This window comes from Protopterus annectens, chromosome 1.part1, assembly GCF_019279795.1.
Source record: "Protopterus annectens isolate FY-2018-M chromosome 1.part1, PAN1.0, whole genome shotgun sequence".
Classification (NCBI taxonomy): domain Eukaryota; kingdom Metazoa; phylum Chordata; order Ceratodontiformes; family Protopteridae; genus Protopterus; species Protopterus annectens.
Genome location: NC_056726.1, coordinates 1,565,097,065 through 1,565,120,662, shown reverse-complemented (window position 1 = coordinate 1,565,120,662; position 23,598 = coordinate 1,565,097,065). Strand labels below are relative to the sequence as shown.

Here is a 23,598-nt window from a genome sequence, read left to right as displayed (position 1 = left end):
AACCTTTTTAGTTTCTTTTTTGCAATTAATAAATCTGTAAACAAATGCCTAAACACACACACACAGACACACACATACGCGCATGCACATGCGCACACAGCGGTAATAAAGCTGAACGTATCTAATATTATCAGAACTTAAAACACTTAATCAACCCAGAATAACTCGCCTGCCTAAAAGCAGAGTATAAACATGCTTACTAATTAAAAGTGCTTTACACAGGGGACTATGTCCTCCAATCCCCCAGCATAAAGATCATATCCACCTTGATAAAACTGAATGCAGCTACTGCATTCAGATTTTGATGTTTTAACAATGTTCACAGATGGATAGGGGCTAGTTTAATCCTAGTTTTGACATAAAATAATGATTTTATGTGAAAATACATTTTCTAAATTATGTCGCTGTTGCTAGCAATGCTGTCACCCTATGTGAGTTGCAGCTGTGATTGAAACATGCATTTGGGTACAGACGATGATACAGGAAAGCTTCCACCTGTGAAAATGCTGATTGTCATTTCCTGTTTAGGCTGATGGCACAACTGTACACTGACAAACCCATTTCCCCTGTTAAGGACTCTAGTGATTTATAAAGGGAAAATGGGTGCACCTTTTAATTACCCCAATGTATTGTTCTTTCCTTACAGTACTGTAGCAACACATCATGATCCTAAAGTGATGAAAGGCCACTTTGAGAACACTTAAGGAACACAGCTTTGTGGAATTGTTAACTATTTCATATTTTCAAGTGGCAATCTGCCAGCATTATATTATTTTTTTATGTAATATCTTTTTTTTCATTTTGTGTCCCACCCAACCAGAGAAGCAGGAAACCCTGAACTCACATCATCATTAAGCAAGACATGATGACATGTGTAGCATACTATGAGGTCATGGGTAATGGCTGTCTTTTTAAAAGAGAGTAAAAACTTGCAGAAATACTTATTTTCTAATATTCAGAAAACTATAAGGAGGTAGCTGGATGCCACAGGTGCTTCAGACAGTGAATGTGTTTCAGATACATGCAGGCAACTGCACATCATCTTTAAATATATTAACATCACAGCTGCACAAGCATGACCACAGTGAAATCAACAGTATCATCGCAAAGTCGACCACTGTCACAGTGAACTGTCCACGACACTCACAAAACAAGTATGCTATATAAAGACTCATCACTTTGCACTGCATTGGGATATATGATATATAAAACGGGTCTATATTAGAAGACCGAAGACGCATTCTTTCGAATGCGTCTTGGTCGAACTTAGGCTGAAAACGCAAAATTTCAAAGCGGCTGTTAAGCAAATTCTTTCCCTGGGAAAGAATTTGCTTGGCCACTTCGGTACTTTGGCATTTTCGGCACTATAGTGCAGTCTCGGAGTTGGTATATTTAAGTAGGGGGTGTGTGGGGGCACATTTTTGAAATTGATTTTTTTTTTGAACAGATATTTTTTTTCCCTTGGAAAAAAAAAACGCTATTCTGACACTTCGACATTGTAACCTTTCACTTACATAGGGTTGATTAATCACCGTTCGCTTTTTTAAGCATTCGGTGATTTAATATAGACCCATATAAAACACCTGACTTAAATGAAATAAAGCAGTAAAAATGACGAACAGATCTTCCTCCTGCAAATAGAATTAAATTAACAAAAGGTTACAGATGAAAAGAGAAAAGAAGGGGTGCCCCATTTAGTAGTTTAGTAATTCACTGATTATCGACACCTGAGTGTTTCTGGTTAAATCTAGATTTTACAAACCCATATATAGTTGAGTTGGATATGAAAACATGTCTCTTATTTTTCTCCCTTCTAACGCATACAGTGTTATTTATTATTTTGTTTATATATTTGGTGTAATGTTTATGTAGGAGAAATGCAGGCTGTCTTTCTGTGCTTGTAAAAGTGTTACAAGAGATATCCATATTCATACAGTATAATTTGTTTGGGGTTTGGCAGAAGTCACGCCATGCTGAAGCAAATTCTGTAATCATGTGTAGTAAGTGGTTAATAGAATTCAAAGAATTATTAAAGAACAAGTTTTATCTAAAGTGGCTATCAGCCATGAGTGGAGGTTCTCAGATATCAAAAAATAATATAACTTACATGAAAGGATAAAAGATCAGATGATCATACACAATTCATGGTGTTCATTTAAATTTCCCTACTTAGACTGTAATCGTTTTTAAGAAGTTTCTGCCATGCTAACTGAAATAATGAATACAAGCCACCAGAAAATATCATCACATAAGAAAATAATGATTTCCCATTCATACCTTCTGAGTTAAGTAAAATAAGTCAGTTACATATTTTGTAAGAGTGTGACGTGTATTCTCAGGTGTAGAATTTTATGTCTATACAGTGTTTCCATTTATGTAATTGTCCCTTCTGAGTTAAGTAAAATAAGTCAGTTACATATTTTGTAAGAGTATGACGTGTATTCTCAGGTGTAGAATTTTATGTCTATACAGTGTTTCCATTTATGTAATTGTACATGTGTGCATGCATGTAAATTCATGTATACAAATGTTTACCAGAGGTGATGTTATGGCACAGGTGTTATGCGCATCACTTGACATTAATTGCATACTTTCTTCTGTTAAAGTGACTTTGAATACATACTGGGATCCCCCAAAGCCGTACCAACCAAGCCTTCAGACTCACCCATGGCATATCTAAATAAGGGTCAGTTCTATCCCATCACCCTGCGAATGAGTGGCACCGATAAGTGTTTAGACCTCTCATCATCCAAAGTAAAGGTAAAGACATTAAACTGTTCTTCTGGTTTTGTCAGCAAACTTTGCCATGGTTTAACACACCCAAACTACATGCAGTATTTGTACAACTAACAGCTTAGTTCATTTCAGGAAATAAATATTCTGGGGTACATTTCTTTAAAAAAAATCATTTGTAGATGTGGTCTATCTGACCTTTTCTGTCTTTTTCATCGTGTATTGGTAAAAATCAGTACTTTTCATTTCCACTATTATAGTATTGTTTTTTAGAAAAAAATATACACTGGGGGAGGTAAAGACAGAAGTATTCTTGCAGTGCACACAAAGGTATGGCAATATCATTACATGTACTCAGCAAACAAGAGCAACATGGGTGATACATTTGAGCTTCATGCTTCCTGGCAGCAGTTCTGCCCCTACATGCTTTACATGTTTGATACTCTCACTTCTGTGTCCCGTGTTCACATCTCTACCCCTTCAGTAGTCCATGTCTTCTATGAGTCTTTGTATCCTTCCTGTCACTGATATGGGTCTGGTTCCCACCCTGACATTCTTCCTGTCAGTGATTTGTGTGGTCTGCGTTCACCACCCTTTCCTCCTGTCAGTGGTACCTGTCTTGCCTGCCTTCCTCTTTCCTCATATCAGTGACGGTTTTGCCCTGTCTGTCTCTCAGTTTCCTCCTGTCAGTGATACGTGTCATGTCTGCCTTCATCTTTCCTCACATCACTGATGTTTATGCCTGTCTGTCTCCCCATTTCCTCCTGTCAGTGATACCTGTCATGTCTGCCTTCATCTTTCCTCACATCACTGATGTTTATGCCTGTCTGTCTCCCCATTTCCTCCTGTCAGTGATACGTGTCTTGCCTGCCTTCCTCTTTCCTCACATCACTGATGATTATGCCTGTCTGTCTCCCCATTTCCTCCTGTCAGTGATACCTGTCTTGCCTGCCTTCATCTTTCCTCACATCACTGATGTTTATGCCTGTCTGTCTCCCCATTTCCTCCTGTCAGTGATACCTGTCTTGCCTGCCTTCCTCTTTCCTCACATCACTGATGTTTATGCCTGTCTGTCTCCCCAGTTCCTCCTGTCAGTGATACCTGTCTTGCCTGCCTTCCTCTTTCCTCACATCACTGATGTTTATGCCTGTCTGTCTCCCCATTTCCTCCTGTCAGTGATACCTGTGTTGCCTGCCTTCCTCTTTCCTCACATCACTGATGTTTATGCCTGTCTGTCTCCCCATTTCCTCCTGTCAGTGATACGTGTCTTACATGCTTTCCCTTTTCCTTACATCACTGATGTTTATGCCTGTCTGTCACCCCCATTCCTCCTGCCAGTGACATGTGTCTTGTCTGCCTTCCCCTGTCCTCATATCAGTGATGTTTATACCCTGCCTGTTGCCTCCATTCCTCCTGCCAGTAACACGTCTGTCTCATCTGCCTTCTCTTTTTCTCACATCACTGACATTTGTGCCCTGTCTGTCTCCCCATTTCCTCCTGCCAGTGACACGTGTGTCTCGTCTGCCTTCCCCTTTCCTCATACCAGTGATGTGTGTGTGTGTGTGTGTGTGTGTGTGTGTGTGTGTGCGTGTGTGTGTGTGTGTGTGTGTGTGTGTGTGTGTGTACTGCCTGCTTCCCCTTTTACTCCTGCTAGTGATGTGTCCATCCTGTCTGCCTACCCTTTTGTCTGATTTTCCTGAATTCCCATGCACTCCTGTCAGTCATCTGTATCCCCCACATGCCTCCCATCCTGTCAGCAGCAGGTATTCTTTGTCTGAGTATTCATCTAATAATCATCTTGTTTTCTAGTGACTGTCAAACAAAAAAAACTGTGTACACTGTAGGACATGCCAACACACTCCTCATTACTTAATCATGCAGTTACAGTACTGACGGTTTAGACCCCTTTGGCTCCTAGATATTGTTTTGTAAACTTAGATTAGATTCTTATTATTTTTGTATTAGAAATATATTGTGTACGAGTAGTGAAAAAATGATGAAATGGTTTGTTGTAGGTTTTCTAAATCGAATGCGTCCTTTTTGTTTTCATACAGAGTGTTATTATGGCTGTTTTTGATAATGATAAAAATGCAGAAATGCAACTGAAATGTTGGAGACACTGGCATTCTCGTCAGCCCACCGCTAAGCAACGAGTCATTGACATGGGTATGTTATACGGAAGCATTTTTCATTTTAATTTCAATACTTCATATCTATGGAATGTGGACAGCATGCAGACAGGCTTTGACTTCTGTCATTTTCAGTTTTCATCAGAGCAAAATTTAGTTGAAGCAATTCTTTTCTTTGAAAAAGTGGAGTGGCAGAATTACTGAACATAATGATCTTTATTTATTCTTTGCTAACTTTTTTGTTACACGAGCAAGCACATACACTGTCTAGGTATAATTATGTGTGCGTCAATTAGTAAGACTTGTGTTGTTCAATAGATGTCATTGTTTCACATATATAGTGAACAGAATGTCTCATACAGAGGGACAAGGCTGACAAGACAGGCAAGAGTTGCTCATTACAATGATTTACTTTAGAGTCAATTTCACATTTACGTCTGTTTTGCTATTTGATACAGAGAAATTCAGTGAAGATGCCTGGAGAAGAATTTAACTGTGAAACCTGTCCTTAAGAGATCACTACACATATGAAATTCTGTGCAATGGCTCTGCTCCCTTTTTTATATCCCTGCCCACAACACATGTATAACGTCGTCAGTGACTCTGATGACCTTGAAACTAATGATCATTCTGGATCTTTCTGTCTGTCACTTGCAGATTGCAGAGTATGCCAACCAAAACTGGAGTCACTGTAGTTTTAAACAAAGTAAATCAGGTACAGACTTCTTTCGGTAAGAAAATGTGTTTTCAAAATTCACTTCTTAGCAAACTTTTTTTTTACTTATCTGTTCAATAACATGTTCCAATTAATCAGGGAAAGTCGTCAAGGTACTTTTGTAGCACTGCAAAGCTATAGAGAGAAATTTAGTTGAGAAGTAATTTCTTGCCCTTTACTAACAACTTATCTCACACTTGATGCAAAACTGTAATTTACAGTTGCTTCTACTTTAGTGGGCTAGCATGTACCAGAGTTTCCACTGCATATAAAATATTATTTCTTCTTTTTTGGGGGGGAAATCTTAGAAACTATAGAATATGTTATTTTTCATAATAATTCATTTGAACAAATAAATAAAAGCAAAAATAATTTCCTCTGTTTTGTCAACAATGAAGTCAAGTTTTACCTTAACCCATTAAAAAAAAAAGAAAAGCAAACAAAATCAGTTCTTCATGTGTTTGGTCAGGAAAGATGCAGAAAAATTCATTGGGTAGCAGCTTCTAAATATTGTCCCCACTCTGGTGGCATAGAGGCATAAAGACCTGACTATAGACCACACAACCCTAGTTTGATTCATGGCTTGGGCGACTGATGGAGTGGTAGGCGAAGGGATGTCCATGCCTATCCAAGGGGGTGGGTGGAGCATGGGTGTCTCTCTACAGTAATTGTCAGTAAAGGCCAGGGACATCATTTGAAAAGGGAAGGGCTTGGTCCAAGGGTGGAAGGTAGGCTTGGCTGAGCTGCTGCAGAGGCAGGATGATACTCCACTTGCACACTGTTTGCAGACCTAGGCTTTACCACTTTACAACATGAGAGGGAAACAGGTTAGATCATAAGAGAACCACCCCTGGATAGATAGTTATGAGACCTGTGAATATTACATGTTCAGTGATAACACTAATACTATAGACTCTGTAACTGTGAAAATAAAGACAACCCTGGAACATATAACGATTGTTGGAGTATATCGACCACCAAAGTCAAGTGCTGATGACCTAGAAGAAATCGTACATTTCTTGCATGACACACAGGAGGGAAGAGTAGACTCAAATTTACCAGAAACAGATTGGAATAATATTGATTCAACAACATTAGTAAGGAAATTATTTACAATGTATAGTCAGGAACAACAATTGCTTCAGATTGTAAAAAAGAAAACTACCAGGGGATGGAACATACTAGACATTGTTTGTGTTCCTAAAGAAATTACTGTTACTTTAAGTCAAGATTTAGCACCATTGATGTGCAGTGATCATGGGGTTATAAAGGTTAACTTGTTGCTAGATAATGCTGCCAAACTGAAATCTAAATCAATGCACAAAAGATTAATTAAGGATTGTACAGAAGTAAAACAGTCACTATGTAAAACTAACTGGAATGAGGTGTTCAGTTGAAAAACTGCAAATGGAATGTGAAAAGTTTTGAAAGAGAAATTGAGTGCAAAAAATCCAAAAAAAAAAAATTTAACATCAGGATCTAGGCATACATTGTCAGTGGGATATATTTCCATAAGAACAAGATACCTGATTAAGATGAGAAACAAAAAATATAAGAAATAGAAGAGTTCGAACTACAACCTTGAAAACTGAAATAAACAAGCTGGACAAACAGATTAAGCATAGTGTGAGACAAGACCAAGAAAAATTTGAAGAAAATGTCTAAAAAGAAATTGAGCATAATTGGAAACCTTTTTATAGATATAAAAGATGCAGGAGGAGTAAAGACGTACAAATTGATAAACTGTGTGCAGATTCTAAAATTTATTCTCAGACACAACAAATTGTAGATATTTTTACAAAATCTTATGCAAAACAGTTTGGCTCCACAAAAGGGGTGATAAGTTGTCCTAGTGACATCCAGGTAACCTCGGATACTGGAATCAAATTAGGTTATAATGAAAAAGAACTGTGCAAACTGGATTCAAACTGAAAAAGAACTGAGCAAACTGGATCCAAACAAAGCACAGGGAGGACACGAAATTAGTAACAATGACCTGAGAACACTTCAGCAAGAACTAATACTACCATTATATCTATTATTCACTAGGTCATATAAATATGGGAAGATTCTTCAAGACTGGAGACATACACTATTAAACCTGTCTTCCAGAGTCATATATACCCTTAAGTCTACTTTCATGTTGTGGAAAATAATGGAGAAGGTAATATTGGATAAGTTATTTTCAGAATTGGATAGGGCAGGATTGTGAAGTTTAATCAGATTCTGAGCATTGGTTCTTAGGAGTCTGTTAGGTAGTTGCATTGTAAAGGTTGGGGCAAGGGAGGGACAGAGAGAGAGGGACTGAAAATTAGAGTAGATCAGGTAGTTGGGCATCTCTCTGTGATGAGTGGAGGATCTGGGTCCAGTGGTGAATTTGGCAATTTTGTTGTAGCAGGAAGAGAGTTTTGTTTTAATAGAAGATTGTAGGTTGGTTAGGAGTGGGGCACCATAAAGGAGAGAAAGGATGAGATATGTGGTAGCGAGAAGGAATTGAGTAGATGGAGTAAGGCAGCGAATGTGGCGGTAGAACATACCAAGTTTCTGTTCTGTTTTTTAAATATTTGTATGTATATGGTTATCAAATTTGAGCTTGTTGCCGATGATAACCCCTAACAGTTTTGCATTGGATACTATCTCAAGCAAAGTGTTATAATGACTGCTTAAGGAGAATGAATTTATGTTGATAGTTGTGGTTTTGGAAGGGGTAAATATCATGAGTTTGGTTTTTGATGCAAGTGCCAGGTGGTTATCTAACATCCATTGTTCAGTGGATGAGAAGGCATCTTGGGTTAATTTTATGAGGGTGAGAGTGGAGTTAGCAGAACAGATAATTGTTGAATCATCTGCATATAGGACGATTTGTGCTTTAGGGATGGCGTAGTGGAAGTCATTTATGAAAATATTGAATAATAGGGGACCTATAATAGAACCCTGGGGTAAACCAGTGGGAGTGTTGAGGAATGGGGAAATGGCTTTCTTCCATTTGACTGCTTGTTGCCTGTTGGAAAGGTAACTGGTAAACTAGTTGATAAGAAGGGGGTGATAGATTTAGATTAGAGAGTCTGGATAGGAGAAGGGTGTGAGAGATGGTATTGAAAGCCTTAGAAAGGTCTAGAAGGAGGGTGGATACAATACAGCCAGAGTCATGGGCTTTATTCACAGTTTCAAGGAAGGAGAGTAATGCGGTAGTAGTACAGTGACCAGGCCTGAATCCATGTTGTGTGGGAGTTAGTAGGTGATTGTAAATGAGGTAGGGTAGTAGTTGTAGGTGGATACACTTTTCCAGTAGTTCAGAGATGGGAGGTAAGATGGCGATAGGTCTAAAATTGGGGATGTTATTATTGTTTCCTCCTTTGCGGAGGGGAATAATGTAGGCTTTTTTCCAGAATTGAGGTACATAGCCTTCTTGGATTGACCGGTTTATAAGAATACAGATGGGGAAGGCAATGGCATATGCAGCTGTATTTAGGAAGAATGAAGGAATATTGTCGGGGGCATTGGAGCATGGTTTTAACTTCTGAATGAGTTTTTTATAGTTGATACTGGGGTGGGTTTTAGAGAGAAGTGAGGAAGGTGGGAAGTGGATGTATCTGAGGAGGAGGAGATAGTGGAAGGTGTGGCTGAGTAAGAAGGGTTTTTTGAGAAGGATGATGTCTGTCTGGTTATGGAGTCAATGAAGAAGTTGTTAAATTGGGAGGCTAAGTTGATATCAGAAGCATTGTGGACAGGGCAAGGGTTCTCTTTTTTTGTCTGGGTTAAAGAGAGTCGAGATACTTTACCAGAATTTTCTAGGGGTCGTCTTATGGTTATTTTGGAGTGTGGTATGGTAGGATTTCTGATCTGAAGTGATGAGCTTCTTAACTCTGTTGTGGAGGCTTTTGTATTCGTTAAGGGTGACTAGGGTTTTATTTTTATAGTGGTGTTTCAAGGCTTTATCATGGAGGTGCATGACTGCTAATGTGTCTTTAGTTGGTCAGGGGACAGTGTTGCTTTTAATTCTTTTAGATTTCAAAGGAGCCAAGAAGAAGGAAGGAGATGTGGGCTAAAAAAAACAATTAGTGAGGGCGGGAGTAGAAACATGAAGGTAAGGAGATGCAGGGGATAGGCACAGGGCACAGTGTGTATGGGTAGGAAGAAACAGAGAATTCACAGGGGTATAGAGGTAGATATTCAGGTAGAACAGGGCAGGTGAAGGTTAACTGAAAAGTTCTATGTTTATAAATGAGACGTGAGAAATGTATTAGAGGGTGGATGCTCCCACCTGTTGATCACACTGAGTAATTACCGGGTTAGGCACAGCACTCAGAGGGGTAGGATGGGATGGAGCTTGTGGATCAAAAGGGAGCCTAGGTCTGTGTTGGGCTGCTGGCTAGTGCACGCAGGATCAAAAACAACACGTAAGTGGGATAAGTACACATTTGGAACATACACTCTTTTATATTCTGGCTCTTGGTGGGAAGCAGAGTAGTTTCCGAAAGCACTGCAGGATCCCTTGAGATTGCTGTTTCAGGAGGGGAAGCCAGGATACTATGTAGAACAAAGTAGGACATCTGGGGTAGTGTAAACATAGTAAAAGCAAACTATAAAAGGAACAAAAAGAGATCATTAGTACTATTGAAATAAAGAGAAGTAATAGCTTCTGAGAGGGAAAGACTGCAGGTAGGTAGTGTGGTTTGTGCAGTAATGGGTAGCCTAGGGGTGGTGTGAAGTGAGGGTGTATGTTTGCAGGAACTATAGAGTAAGAGAAGACTATAGGGGAGGATAGGGGTAATAAAATTAATTAATCTGGAGCAGATAGGTAATACAGTACAGCAGCACAAATCTGGGCTAGAGCCAGTGTATCATAGTAATCTAGAAAACAATCAATAATGCATAGAAACATCTACCAACTAACTGCATTTAAACACAGAGCAGGGCAACATCTACCAACTAATTGCATTTAAACACAGAGCAGGGCAACATCTACCAACTAATTGCATTTAAACACAGAGCAGGGCAACATCTACCAACTAATTGCATTTAAACACAGAGCAGGGCAACATCTACCAACTAATTGCATTTAAACACAGAGCAGGGCAACATCTACCAACTAATTGCATTTAAACACAGAGTAGGGCAGCACTCACAATGCAGTTACTGCATGTACATTAGATGTTAACAGATTAACCAGCAGTTTAGGTTCTAAACCCAGAGTGGGGCAGCAGTTACAGTTGAATAAACACAGTCGCCCAGAAACAGATAAAAATGAGGACAAACAAATGCTTATTGAACCCTCTCCTCTCTCAAGATTGTAGCACTCTACGTTCAGGCTTACAGTTACAACAGCATGATCAGTTCAGTTATTAGGCACTTAAAACATACAGTAACTGGTGAGCGTTACATAAAAAAAGCAGTTTATTTATTTATTTGTTTATATTTGGTAACTGGAAAGTCCGTCTGGGTCAAAGACCCATTTGCAGCAGTGGCCCAGGGAGAAAAGCTCCACAATAATTTAAAATTGACAATAATAGAACAGTACATTTAATTTGAATAACATTTAAACCTATGATGTAAAGTTATGACAGAAATTGAATAGATACATAAGGTACAATAGTAGATCGATAATGTACATATTAATTTTGCATTTTTTTTTTGTTGGAAAAAGAAAAACTTTTGATGTTCTAGAGATGAAAGGATTTAGTGATTAGCAATATTAATGCAAGGGAAAGGAGTAAAAAGGATAGAAGTAAAAGTGAAAGTTAAAAGTTAGGTTCGGTTATGGGGTGACGTTAGATCTGCTATATTAAGAAATTTAAGTGAAAAAAAAAGAAGTGGAAAGGGATATAGAAGGAGAGGAAAGATATAGGTGGGATGAGAGAAGAGAAAAAAGTTGTAAGTAGGTTAAAAGGGTGGGGTGTAAAGGTGAGGCGAGTGACACCAGAAACATATGAAAAATGGGATTAGATGTTTGTTGCAGAGCCGAAGCAGATTCATGTGTTGTCAAGGTAGTTTTTTTTAGCGTCAACTTGAACCTTTTGGTATTTTCTATAGTGGTGATGTTGTTCGGTAGGTTGTTCCAGAGCTTAGCTATTGGATAAGAGTAAAGACACAGGCCAGCTGTTTTCTGTGGCTTACATACATCTAGTCAATAGACAGAACAGAGGTTTCTGGTGGGAATGTGTGTATGCAGAATAGATTTTAATGCAGGACAGCTATCGGGTTTGTATATTATTTTTTGTGCAATAGAAAGTTAGTGAAGGTAGTCAAGATAGTGGGGGAATTCTAGCTAGTTTAGCTCTTTGAAAGAATTGCAGTGGTGGGAGTGGTATGATGAGCCTGTAGCAAATTTATTAATTTTATAAAAACAAGACTGGAGTTTGGTTTTGAATTAGTTGTATAGATTATAGATTAGTAAAAATGTGAGCAGAATAGAGTAAAGAGGGGATAAGGTAGGTATTTGCAAGAGTCTTTTTGGTATTGGGATCCAAAAAATATTTGTGTCTATAAAGTGTCTCTAGCTTGTAATATTTTTTTAATAGCATTTTGTATGTGTCAGTGAAATGTCAGTTTGGTTATTTGTCTAAATCTCAAAATAAATACAGGCATATGTGTATGTATGCATGAATGGATGTATTCCCAGCATCTACAATTTTCTCTTCTTTTCATCCTACCCACTAAAACAGTGTAGTTTATGGTGACACACACTTTCCTTTAATACTATATGTACAGTACAAGGCACCGATGTGTAATTATCCATTGTGACCACTGCTGTAGGTTAAAACTGTCCTTCTCAGAAGGTATAACTAAACAATATCCTACTCAGTTAAATATGACTTTCACAACCTCCCTTTGTACACTGACTGTATGTCAGTTATACAGGTTAACAATCCTTAGTCACCTCTTAAAGCAGGCATTCATAACTACTCTATCATTAGTTAACAGGAATTAGAGGGGAAAGTCAAAAACAAAAAAAAAGTTGTGTCTATATTAGTTTGATTAAACCTATCTTCAGCGAACACTTATTCATCGAAATGCATTCAGCAAAAATCATTTCCACAATTTGCTATTTTCCAAAGGCAATAAAGTAGTTGGCCAACTACACAACTTTGCGTTTTCCTCCATTGTAGTGCAATCTCAGCGTTGGTATATATAGTTAGGGGAGTGAGGGGGGGGGGCACAGCCCCCTACTTGTGTGGGTTTGATTTAGTTACTTGTGGGTTCCATTGTGCCATGGGGCAATTGTTTCATTGCCCATGGAAAATTCAAAGAATCGTGGAAGTGATTTTCGTAGAATACGTGTCGATGAATAGATGTTTGCTGAAGATACATTTCGGCGAACTAATATAGACCCAAAAAAATCTGACTATCTCTAATTTCTTTCCAAGATTATGGCCAATTTGACTAAAGGTGGTAATTGAGGCACTCATGAGATGAGTTCTTTCCGGAATCAGTTTAAGATTAAGCTTGCCATTTGACATTTTAAGTGAATTACTAGTAATTAAAATTCATGCTTTACTTATTCAGGGATCAGATAATCCTACTTTACAGAATTGACTCACTTTGGTGGTAGATCAAGAATTCTTGGTAAATAACTTGCGGAGAATCTTATACTATGGAGGTAGATAGATAATGAGGGAATCTAGGCAACAGGATGACGTTTATCAGAGGCCCATTTCTTAACACTATAAAATGCCTTACAGATAATACTCTTTTTATGTAGTCATGTTCTTTCCTTTCACCTAGCAGTTCAAGCCCAACCTTGTTTATGTACACTCAACTCCACGCATTACCCTTCTGCATACACACACAAACACATGTACGCATTTTTTCTAGTGATGTATCACGTTGCGTTAAAATTTTTTCTAGTGATGTATCACGTTGCGTTAAAATTTTTTCTAGTAATATATCTTGTTGTGTTGCAATTTTTTCTAGTGATGTATCGTGTTGTGTTTTATTTCTTTTGCTTTTTTTGTAGCAGATTACAAAGAACGGTTCAATGTCGTGAGTGATGTGGAGGAGGTGGCATACAATGCATTGTCGTTCATGTGGGATGTCAACGAGGAGGCAAAGGTAAACAAATGACCATTGTACTGTATGTTGATCACCTAATGAAGTGCTAAACTGGTTAGCATCAGCAAACATGCAAGGCCCATTGCTGGCATAGCGAAAAACAAGAGCAAGAGCCAAAGCTGCCAGCGTTGTGTGTGTAAAGTAGAATGTAACTGTCGCTCCACTTTGTGAAAGACCGTTCTGACTTCTGATTTTGGACAGCTGTATGCTGCAAAAAAATCAATACCATAAACCTAATAATTCCATATAAAAATATTGTATAACTTTCCTTTAAGTGTTATTAAAAAAAACTATGATGCTATAGTTGAAGCAACTGTGATATTATACACAATAGTAAAAGCAAATTAAATTTTGGAGCAGTAAATCATCATTTTATTAAAGTAAAAAGTCAAAAGTAATTTGCAGGTAGATGGTGTGGAATAACCAGAAAAAAATTACATATTTCACTTAAGAAAGTCTCTGTTTTGAGTATCTACAAAGGTGGATGCCCTAAAATATTTCTATTATTTTAAATGTACTCCAGCAGTCCATTCAGGAAGCTAGCTGAGTTAGTAGGTGGACATTTCAGATCTGTACACCAAACAGTACAGTATTTTATGTTACACTGCAAAATTATTGCTGTGTTTCTGTTTGTTCATTTAAGTGTTACAGGTCATCACTTTGATCCATTGAAGTTACACCTGCATTTGGGTAAAGTTTGCTTGCAGGCAGATCTGAGTATTTCAGGTAGTAAATAATAATAAAACATTGCACGGCACCAAAGTTGAAAGGTAATGCACATGATGCAACCTCTGGAATTAACATTTAGCTACCTGCTAACATCCATTGTTCTATATGATTACTCCATAAATATTCCTTATGTTTCTTTTATGATTTATTATTTAAAATGAATATACGGTTCCTATAAGACATCTGCATCAGCAAACCAGACTGTTAAGCTCAAATCAAAGAAAAATGAATAAATAAATACATGTAAGCCCACAAACCTATTCAAATAGTTATTTTATAAAACATGTTAGCAGTTAAATAACTTTTAAGTTCAAAGAGTATGCAAGAAACACTGTTGGAAACAAATCCTCCCCACTTGGATGTACAAAGTTGTTTCGCAGCTCATATACGTTTTTTTTTCTAAAATATCTTCTTTTATAAGATACATAGCAAGAATTATTGACTTAGACCTTAATCAACAATTTTATGGCATAAATGTATATTTATTGGAAATTAGTTATGTTAAAAAGATCAGATTTGATTATCTAAACGAAAACATTTTGACGGACCAACATTGCCAAGTTATAAGACAGGAAAGCTCTCTATAGCTGAGATTTATATCGACATGCTTATAATTGTGGAAAATGAAAAACAATAAGTCTAGCCTTTGTCTTAGCCTCAACAACTGCTATTTTAAACCACTCAGTCCTGTTTTCCAATCCCTGTTTAATTCTTGTGGTCAACCCAGAGCCAAATGTGTGGATGTTTTACAACCCTGACATGTTAACAAACATCTGCAAGGCAGAAGCTGTCAGCAAAATGAAAGCACTTGTGGTATGTCACACCCTTGGGGCAGCTCTTGTAAGAGCGCTCTTTGAACAGTTAACAGAAACTCCTATTTATGCCAAAGCCAGAGGCTGTTCAGGGTGGGACCCTCTTATTCCACATTTTCTACAGCACCTGCCTTTCAGCTTTTGGCATAGTTAGCCTGCAACAGCAGGTTGGATTGTTTCCAATTAAAAGTCACCTTTAGGTACCTTATATCATTCAAGAATTTGCTACGTAGTCCCAAACAAAGTCAAAATTAAATGAGGAAACGGTGAACAAAATGATCAGCTGATTGCTGTGAAATTGCAATAAGTGATACTTGATTGGCATACTAGGTTTTGAAGAATTTTCCTATGGAAAATGTAGTGTTTGTGTACAGTTGCAGGAAATCAGTCTTGTAGTTTTACCAGTCTTAAATATTAAAGTTTTAACATTTTTTGTGGGGTAAAGAATTCACAGAATACATGTATGTTAAAGTTACAATAAAACAAACTGGGAACCTAATCACTAAATGCATTAATTGAATTGTGTACTTTTTTTATTTTACTATTTTTTTTTCTGTTGTCTTTATTATTTCTGTGGGCCATAGGCACTGGGACAGGTACCTTTAGAGATACTCAAACTGTGAACAGTTCTCTTCTGTAAAGCAAACCATACAATTAAGCAATGCAAAAGCGCTCATTTGCACTTTAGTGCCAAAATAAAAACAGACTATTTTTAGCATTTTCTTCTGTTTTATATCATATTAACATGTTTCACAATATTGCACCATAAAGAAAATTAGAAGATATTTTTTCTTCTAAAATATTTGGAAATTTGCAGCTTTTCACCTCCTTCCCACAAGACACAGTTCCCAAAATCAGGACTTTCCTGCAAATAGTGAAAGATGACTCAACCCTTATTTAGAACCACCAGTAAGTCTGAGTCTGATAAGGTATTTTATTTATTTTATTTTACATTTGTAAACGGGCGGTTGCCTGACTGAGCCGAAAAGACCCTTTGTCAGCAGAGGCCCAGGGAGAAAAGCTCCACATAGAAAAATTACAGATACATTTAGTTATTTAGACATGATCAGTACATACACAAATCACAAAAGACATGTTTTTACAGTGGTATGCAGCATATCAACAGTTACAATGGAGAGAACAAACAAAAAATATTAATTTAAAAATAAAGGTAATTAATAGATTTGTGGTGTACAGCTGAAATTTGTAACATAGGTAGAATACATACATAGTACACAGGTACAGTACATACATTGTAGATCAGCCAGTGTTTGTGAGTAAGATTGAAAACTATTATCAAGTGCTCTAGATTTAGTATGTATATGTTATCCGCTTTCACTAGCCTGGGGAGCAATCATGGCACTGCCAACTTTGCTTGAGATGTTGCCTGATGAGGTCTTTAAAGGAGGCTTTGGATGATGTGTTTTGAATGCTAGTGGGAACAGAGTTCCATTTTTAACCACTGAACTACTATATAGTGCATCTCCAAAGCTATTGTAGCTGTTGGTGACTTCTAGTAGTAGTTTGCTTGATGATCTAAGAGGCCTTTTGGCTGAGTGATGTTGTACTAGGTTTTTGAGGGCAAGACACTTACTGGGGAGGTAATGGATAGAATGACAGAGGCAGAGCTGATTGTAGGTTAGGAGGTTGGGCAGCTCAAGCCAGTGGAGCTGTCTCAAAGCAGTACAGTGATGAGTTCTATATGAGCAATTTGCAGCAAAGCAGGCAATTCTGTTATAGCAGGCTTCCATTTTGCTTAGTTCAGTTTTGTTGAGATTAGTCATAACGGGAGATACATAGAGTAGGGTGGATAGAAGTTGGGAGCGAGCAATTGCTGATCTTGTGTTGTTTGTAAGAAATGGTTTGATACGGTAGAGTGATTCCAGTTTGGCATGTACTTTTTTAATAGTTAAGTTGAGATGACTATCAAATTTTAGGTGGGTGTCTATGGTTATTCCCAATAGCTTAGCCTGTGCCACTGGAGCGATTGGAGTAGCATTTGTGGAGTAGATAGTGAATTGAATGTTATCAGTGTTTTTGTTAGAACTGGTTATAATCATAAGCTGAGTTTTCTTTGAATTGAGGATAAGTTGGGCTTTGGTAAGGTAGTTTTCAATGTCAGAGAATGCTAGTTGAGTTGTTTGCAGGAGGGTGGGAATGTTTTGTGCAGCACAGATTAAGGTAGTGTCATCTGCATACTGAATGATAGATGCATGTTGTGTGGAGGTATGGAGGTCATTTGTGAAGATTGTGAATAGTAGTGGTCCTAAGATAGAACCCTGTGGGACTCCTGTAGTTATGGGCAGCTGAGGAGAGAGAGAATTTTCCCATTTTACAGCTTGGTACCTGTCAGTTAAGTAGTTTTGGAACCAGATAAGAGTGGAATTTGATAGGTGATATTGGTTTAGTTTGTTTAGCAGGATTTGGTGTGAGACTGTGTCAAATGCTTTGGACATATCCAAAAAAAAGAGTTGACACCTGCAGACCTTCATTTTTAAGATGGTTTACTGTGTCTGTGAAGTAGAGGAGGGCTGTAGTGGTACTATGGGCAGGTCTAAAACCATGCTGAGTAGGTGACAGGATGTTGCTGTCTAGGTGTCTAGGAGATATTTTAGCATCTGGGTATGGATGCATTTTTCTAGGATCTTGGCCAGGGGGGAGAGCAAAGCAATGGGTCTGTAGTTATTAAGTTCAGTGGAGGTCCCGCCTTTCTGTATGGGTGTAACATAGGATACTTTCCAGAGTCTGGGCACATAGTTTTCAACAATTGATCTGTTTATGAGAGTGGGGACTGGGATAGCAATAGCATCTGCTGTGAGTTTCAAGAAATAGCTGGGGAGTAGGTCGGCTGCTGTTGATGAGGTTTTTAGTTTGGAGAGCATGCTTTTGATTGAAGTGGTGGAAACTGTTTTGAGGGTAAAGCTTGTATTAGTGTTATTTGTGTTGGGGGGATAGTGAGGAAGGAACTGTCCTGTGATACTAAGGATAGAATTGAGTTCACAAAGTGGGAGTTGAATTGTGTTTCGATGGGAACTTTAGTGTCAGGGGTGGTTGGTTTGGGGTAGCCTTTTGGGTGGATTTTAGTAGCTGGTTTACATTTTTCCAAAATTTTTGTGGGTTGTGTTGGTATTTAGTTTGTAATGTTGTGTAGTAGGATTTTTTGTCCAGCCTAATGCATTTTTTGCACGGTTGTGCAGTTCTTGGTACTTAGTTAGGCTTTGTGTTTCTTTGTTTTTTTTGATAGTAAAGCCAGGCAGTGTCTCTGGACTTGAGGATTTGTTTGGTTTCTTTACTGAGCCAGGGGTTTGTAGAGGTTCTAACCTTGATTTTGCACAATGAAGCGACAGTGTCTAGGTGTTATAGAAATGTTTTGTTGAAATATGCTACAGCCTGGTCAAGTGGGAGGCTTTTTAGGGGGGGGTCCAATCACAGTTACAAAGTAAAGTATTGAGGACCTCAGGAGAGAATTTTTTTGTGTTTCTAGTGGATATATAGTTAGTGGTTTTGCATATGCTTGTTCTACTATGTATAAAGTATATTATGTTGTGGTCACTTAAGGTGCCTGGGAGACTGCCTGCGTGGGGGTACAATGTGGGGTTGTTAGTTAGGACCCAGTCAAGGATGGATTCCCTTTTAGATTTTTTATCACATCTAGTTGGAATTTGGACTAGCTGCTGGTAGCCATGGAGATTTATTAGATTACTTGGTGGTTCCGATATGCAGATGAGCCAATCTAGGTTGAAATCCCCCAGAATAAGGGTTTCTTGTGAGTATGTGGAAGAACACCAGGATAAGAAGTCTTCAAGGCTAGCAGGTGTATTACCAAGTGGAATATAGATCACAATTGTGGTGATGACCTTTTTAGGGTGAAGTTGAAGTTGTGAGATAAGTATGTCCCAATTATTGGGAAAGGGGTAGGAGTTTGGTAATTGACGTACAGTTAAGTTGGACTTGTACAGTAAGGCAGTTCCACCCCCTTTACAAAGTGGTCTGTCTTGTCTAATGATATTGTAGCCAGTAGGGAGAACTTCTGAGTTAGCTATGTTTTTATTTAGCCAGGTTTCTGTTAAAGCAACTATGTCTGGGGGGTAGTGTGCTATTGTGGCCTGGAGTTCAGATATTTTATTTTTGATACTTCTAATATTAATATTTAGCATTAAAAGATGGTTGGTTTTGCTGCTGTTGTTGATTTGCCCAGGGATGAAGAATGTGGGGGTGTTATGTTCTGACATTTGTGTTGGAGCAGTTTGTGTTGGACAGGATGGATTTGGGCCTGGATTGGGGTGGATATCCCCACTTATAGTGAGCCTGGAGTTAAAATGGTTATACAGATATTGGAGTTTGGTGAGGAGTGTGAGAAAGTATTGTGTTTTTTTTTGGAGTAGAATGAGAGCATATGTGTTTAGTTCTGAACTGGTCCGTTATGTAGTTCTTGAACAATTGTGGGCAGATATTATTATAATGTGTGGTGTCTGTATATGAGAGTGCATAATGTAGTGTTGTGCTACTAAGTTTAGGGATATTGCTAGAGTGATAACTTGTGGTGTTATAAAGAATTATGAGAAGACAGACTAGAATTAGCTGTGTGATAAAGTTTAAGTTGGTTCTAAGTGGAGAGTCTGAATAGGAATTATAGGGTTGCACTATATGTGGATGGGTAAGTAGTGTGGGTGATGTAAAAAATGTCTAGTGGGAATGAGAGTGATTGGGAGCATTTTATGTGGAGCAAGTTGGTGTGGTATAATGTGATCTGACTTGAGGAGCTGTGATTGGTGGAGGTGATGTGAGTGTGAGCTGTGGGTGAGGCTGTGATTACTATAAATGTGGAGGTAGTGGGGGCGGGAGGGAATAGGGCATGGGAGCGGAGAGAGCCCAAGTGTTAGCGAGGGCGAACGGAACGGGGCAGAGCCCACCAATACAAGAGTAAAAAAGTAAGTATTACTTTACAAATCTGAACACTTGAAACAAATTCCTGAGGTCTAATGGCTTACCAGCAAGTAGAATGCAATTGCTGAAGAGCACTTGGTCGGAGACTAGAAATTTAAAGATAGCTCCATGCTCAGCAGGATTCTAATATAGACTTAGTATTGGGGGAGGGAGATAGCACAAGGGTTGTAAACCAGGTGGAATGCAAAGAAACCAGAGAGGCAATCAGTGGAAAACTATCAGTGAAGGCATCACAGGGGATAAGTAAGAATTTAAACTACCTATTAAGTGAAGGAGAGAAGAGACAGCAACATTTATTAAAGTAGGGAGTCTGTCTTCACATTGACTTGCTGATTAGTAACCAGTTTGTGCACGGATTAGAGTTGGGAAATACATTAGCAATGAAGGGGAATGTATAGAGATGCAAATAAACAGGTGGGCCTCCAAGTGATACAAACTAAGGCAGAAAGCACTGAGAGGGCTGCTTGATGGTTAATTTAGTCACAGGGATCTGAATTAAATGTATACTGTCTATTGGACAGTTAGGATTATTGCACTAGCTGGGGGGGACACAAGGCTACAACAGTCAGTTTTATTAGCACGCTGAGAACTACTAAGAAATACTGCTAATGTAATAGCTTCACTCTCATAAAATATACAAGTAGAATGACTGGGTGAACTGACCCGGCTCTTGAGGCTCAAAATGTATATCCTTGTTTAGTTTGCAGTACTGATTCCTTCTTATACTGTATGGGTGGAGTGGTAGCCGCAGACTGCAGATTTGCTTGAGTGTGCTCCTGCTCTTGAGGCTCAAAATGTATATCCTTGTTTAGTTTTGCAGTACTGATTTCTTCTTATACTATATGGGTGTGGTTGTGATGTTTAAAATCATCACTGGGGAAAGATAAGAGTCAGGCTATTCTTTTTTATTTCAGAAAATGCCATCAATTACATAATGGAACTCTTATATCATTAATAGGAAATTCAATGCCAGTGTTAGCACTTAACCTTTCCAATGACCATTTATTTAATTGCTCCCTTTTCGATTGTATTGCAAGTAGCAAAATATCACTGTACCTTCTTAATGAGACGTACTGCAGGAAGGTCAGTGAACTTTCCAGAAATATGCTTTGATTGTCCTCATATAAAACCATTTAGCGGTAATTAGAAAATGCCCAGGCAACTATTAAGTTAAAAACTAGACCACAGATTACTGAATGTCTTAGTGCTGTTTAGGTGGTTCTGTACATGTAAATATTCTAGCATTGCTCTGCAGTCCGTGTATTGTAATATGTAAAATCCACTGAGATGACTCTTTCATATGTCTGTTTTGTTTACCCTTCCTGTTTATGCCTAGCCATCACTCATTCTTCTACAATCCTTTTACTGACTGTTAATTAAGAAGGACATGCATTTTTTTTTCTGTCCAGAAATTAAGTTTGGTTGTATCCCATTCCATAGATGAAAACAGAGACTAGAATTTGCTTATGTGGATTAAACTTTATGCTGCAAATTGCTAGATCTTTCTGTGTAACTGACATCAACCATGGGGGGGGGGCATACAGTACAGCAATGCATAACTCTACCACTCTGCCACCATTTTCTTATAACATATGGTATCCTCCAGTCTGTCATCTCATCTCTCTGCCCTCCTTATGGCAGCCATCTTGTGCCTTTGTCATCTGGCTGTCTAGCCATGCCCACCACAGGGCTATTACATAATTTAGGGAAATGCAGTTACTTATCATTAAATCTACAGATGATAACATTTGCAGATGATGCTAAGATAGGATCAGTGGTTACTGGTTTGTGGGTGAGATGAAACCACAGCATTTTATTTCTTTACCTGAACAATCTAGGTCTAATGGAACGAGTTTCAATATCCAAAAGGGGAAAGGGTTTCTCTTTGACAAAAATAGCAGTCAATATCCTTGTTCCCCTTAATAATGTCATTTTACCTGCATCAAAGGCAGTCTATTATAGTGAAGGCTTGATCCTGGACATTTGCCTATAATGCCAATATGTTACTTGGCTAAAATAATCTCTTCTAGATACGTTGAGATTCTGCTGGCTTTTCTTAAACATTGTTAAGACCTAGTATACAGTATAGGGCTAATGTTGTACTTACTGGCCTTAACAAATAAAAAGATGGAATGCATCCAGAAATGTAATACTAAAAGAAGTGCTGGTTGTAATACATGCTGATATATTAAATAAACTAAAAGTATACACGATTACACAATGATTGTTTTGTGCAGACATGATAATGATGGTCATCAAATGTATAAAAATGTTAGCCAGTACATTGAATACTGCCTTCTTAAGCAACTCGTATTCATATCAAAATAATAACTATTTGGAAAATTCAACAATGAAATTCAAACATTAAAAGAAATTGTTTTAGCAGAGCTGCTAGATTATTGACTTCACATCCTTTAAAAGCAATACAGGTTAATGCAATTAATAGCTTTAATGTTCTCAATAGATGGGATAAGGGTATGACCAAAGGAAAACAGAACATTACTAGGCAGTTAGTCAGTGGGGCCATATGGCTAACCCTTAACAAACTAATGCTAAACATCACCTCCTCTGTCTATGAAGGCCATGCAGGTACTCTGTGGAGTAAAATTCTAAGTACCTATCAATTAATCTAAGTTTGCCTTGAAAGTGGCGACAGTACTGCACAGGGGATGTTTGTTCCCTATATGGGGAATAAATTGGGTTATGAACACATCTCACAAGTGCAATGCTGTTTAACCTGTTAAGATATACGAGATCAAACAGTAGTAGAGTGGGCTAAGGTGTACGTAATGATATAGAGCTTATGATCCACAATACAACTAGGTACAGACATTATGATAACTTTTATTGATCACGCATCTATTTAAATCTATTATTAACCACCCGTCCTATAGCTGAAGATATGGGTTAAGAGAATAGCACAGTGGGATTCTCTGTTAATGAAAATGTCTTTTCCAGGACTTGCAAAATACTTGCTAAAACAGAAACACCATTTCCTAGTATATGAAGTCCCTTAGTATGAATGAATGACATTTCACAGCACATTCAGTGTGTGTCATAGACCTGATTATAAGAAATTAAATTATCCGCAAGATAATTCTTTAAATTTTATTTACAGAAATGGCATTCAGTGAAACACTTTCTAATATATCAGCATGTATTACAACCAGCACTTCTTTTAGTATTTGTTACAACACCTGTGGGTTTAAATGTACTAACTCAAAAGTCACATGGTGTTTGGGAAATGAAGAATGCTATTTTTTCAGATAAACGGAATCTATATGAGTCTCTGCTGTTGTGCACCACAGATGAAAGTCATACATTAGGAGGATGTTGTCTCAAAGTCTTTCATTTCGCACACTGATATTTCTCTTAATAAATGTTTCTACAAATCCATTCTGGCAACCATTTTCAGGCCACCTTGAATTTTTCTGTCACAAGTCATTAATCTTTCTATTCATTAGCCAATGCTTTTTGGTAA

General features: G+C 38.0%; 1 protein-coding gene across 4 annotated transcripts in view; it reads left to right on the top strand.

Annotated features, from left to right (window-relative positions):
• Positions 1–23,598, top strand: part of GRHL3 (grainyhead like transcription factor 3) — a 154,402-nt gene that overhangs the window by 59,504 nt on the left and 71,300 nt on the right. For 3 of the 4 annotated variants that reach the window (XM_044083221.1, XM_044083230.1, XM_044083203.1), the window contains exons 6-8: positions 2,607–2,760; positions 4,788–4,899; positions 13,535–13,629. In XM_044083221.1, the coding sequence (XP_043939156.1) occupies positions 2,607–2,760; positions 4,788–4,899; positions 13,535–13,629 (361 nt within the window). The remainder of the gene's footprint in view (positions 1–2,606; positions 2,761–4,787; positions 4,900–13,534; positions 13,630–23,598) is intronic. The other variant, XM_044083212.1, reaches the window with a different exon arrangement.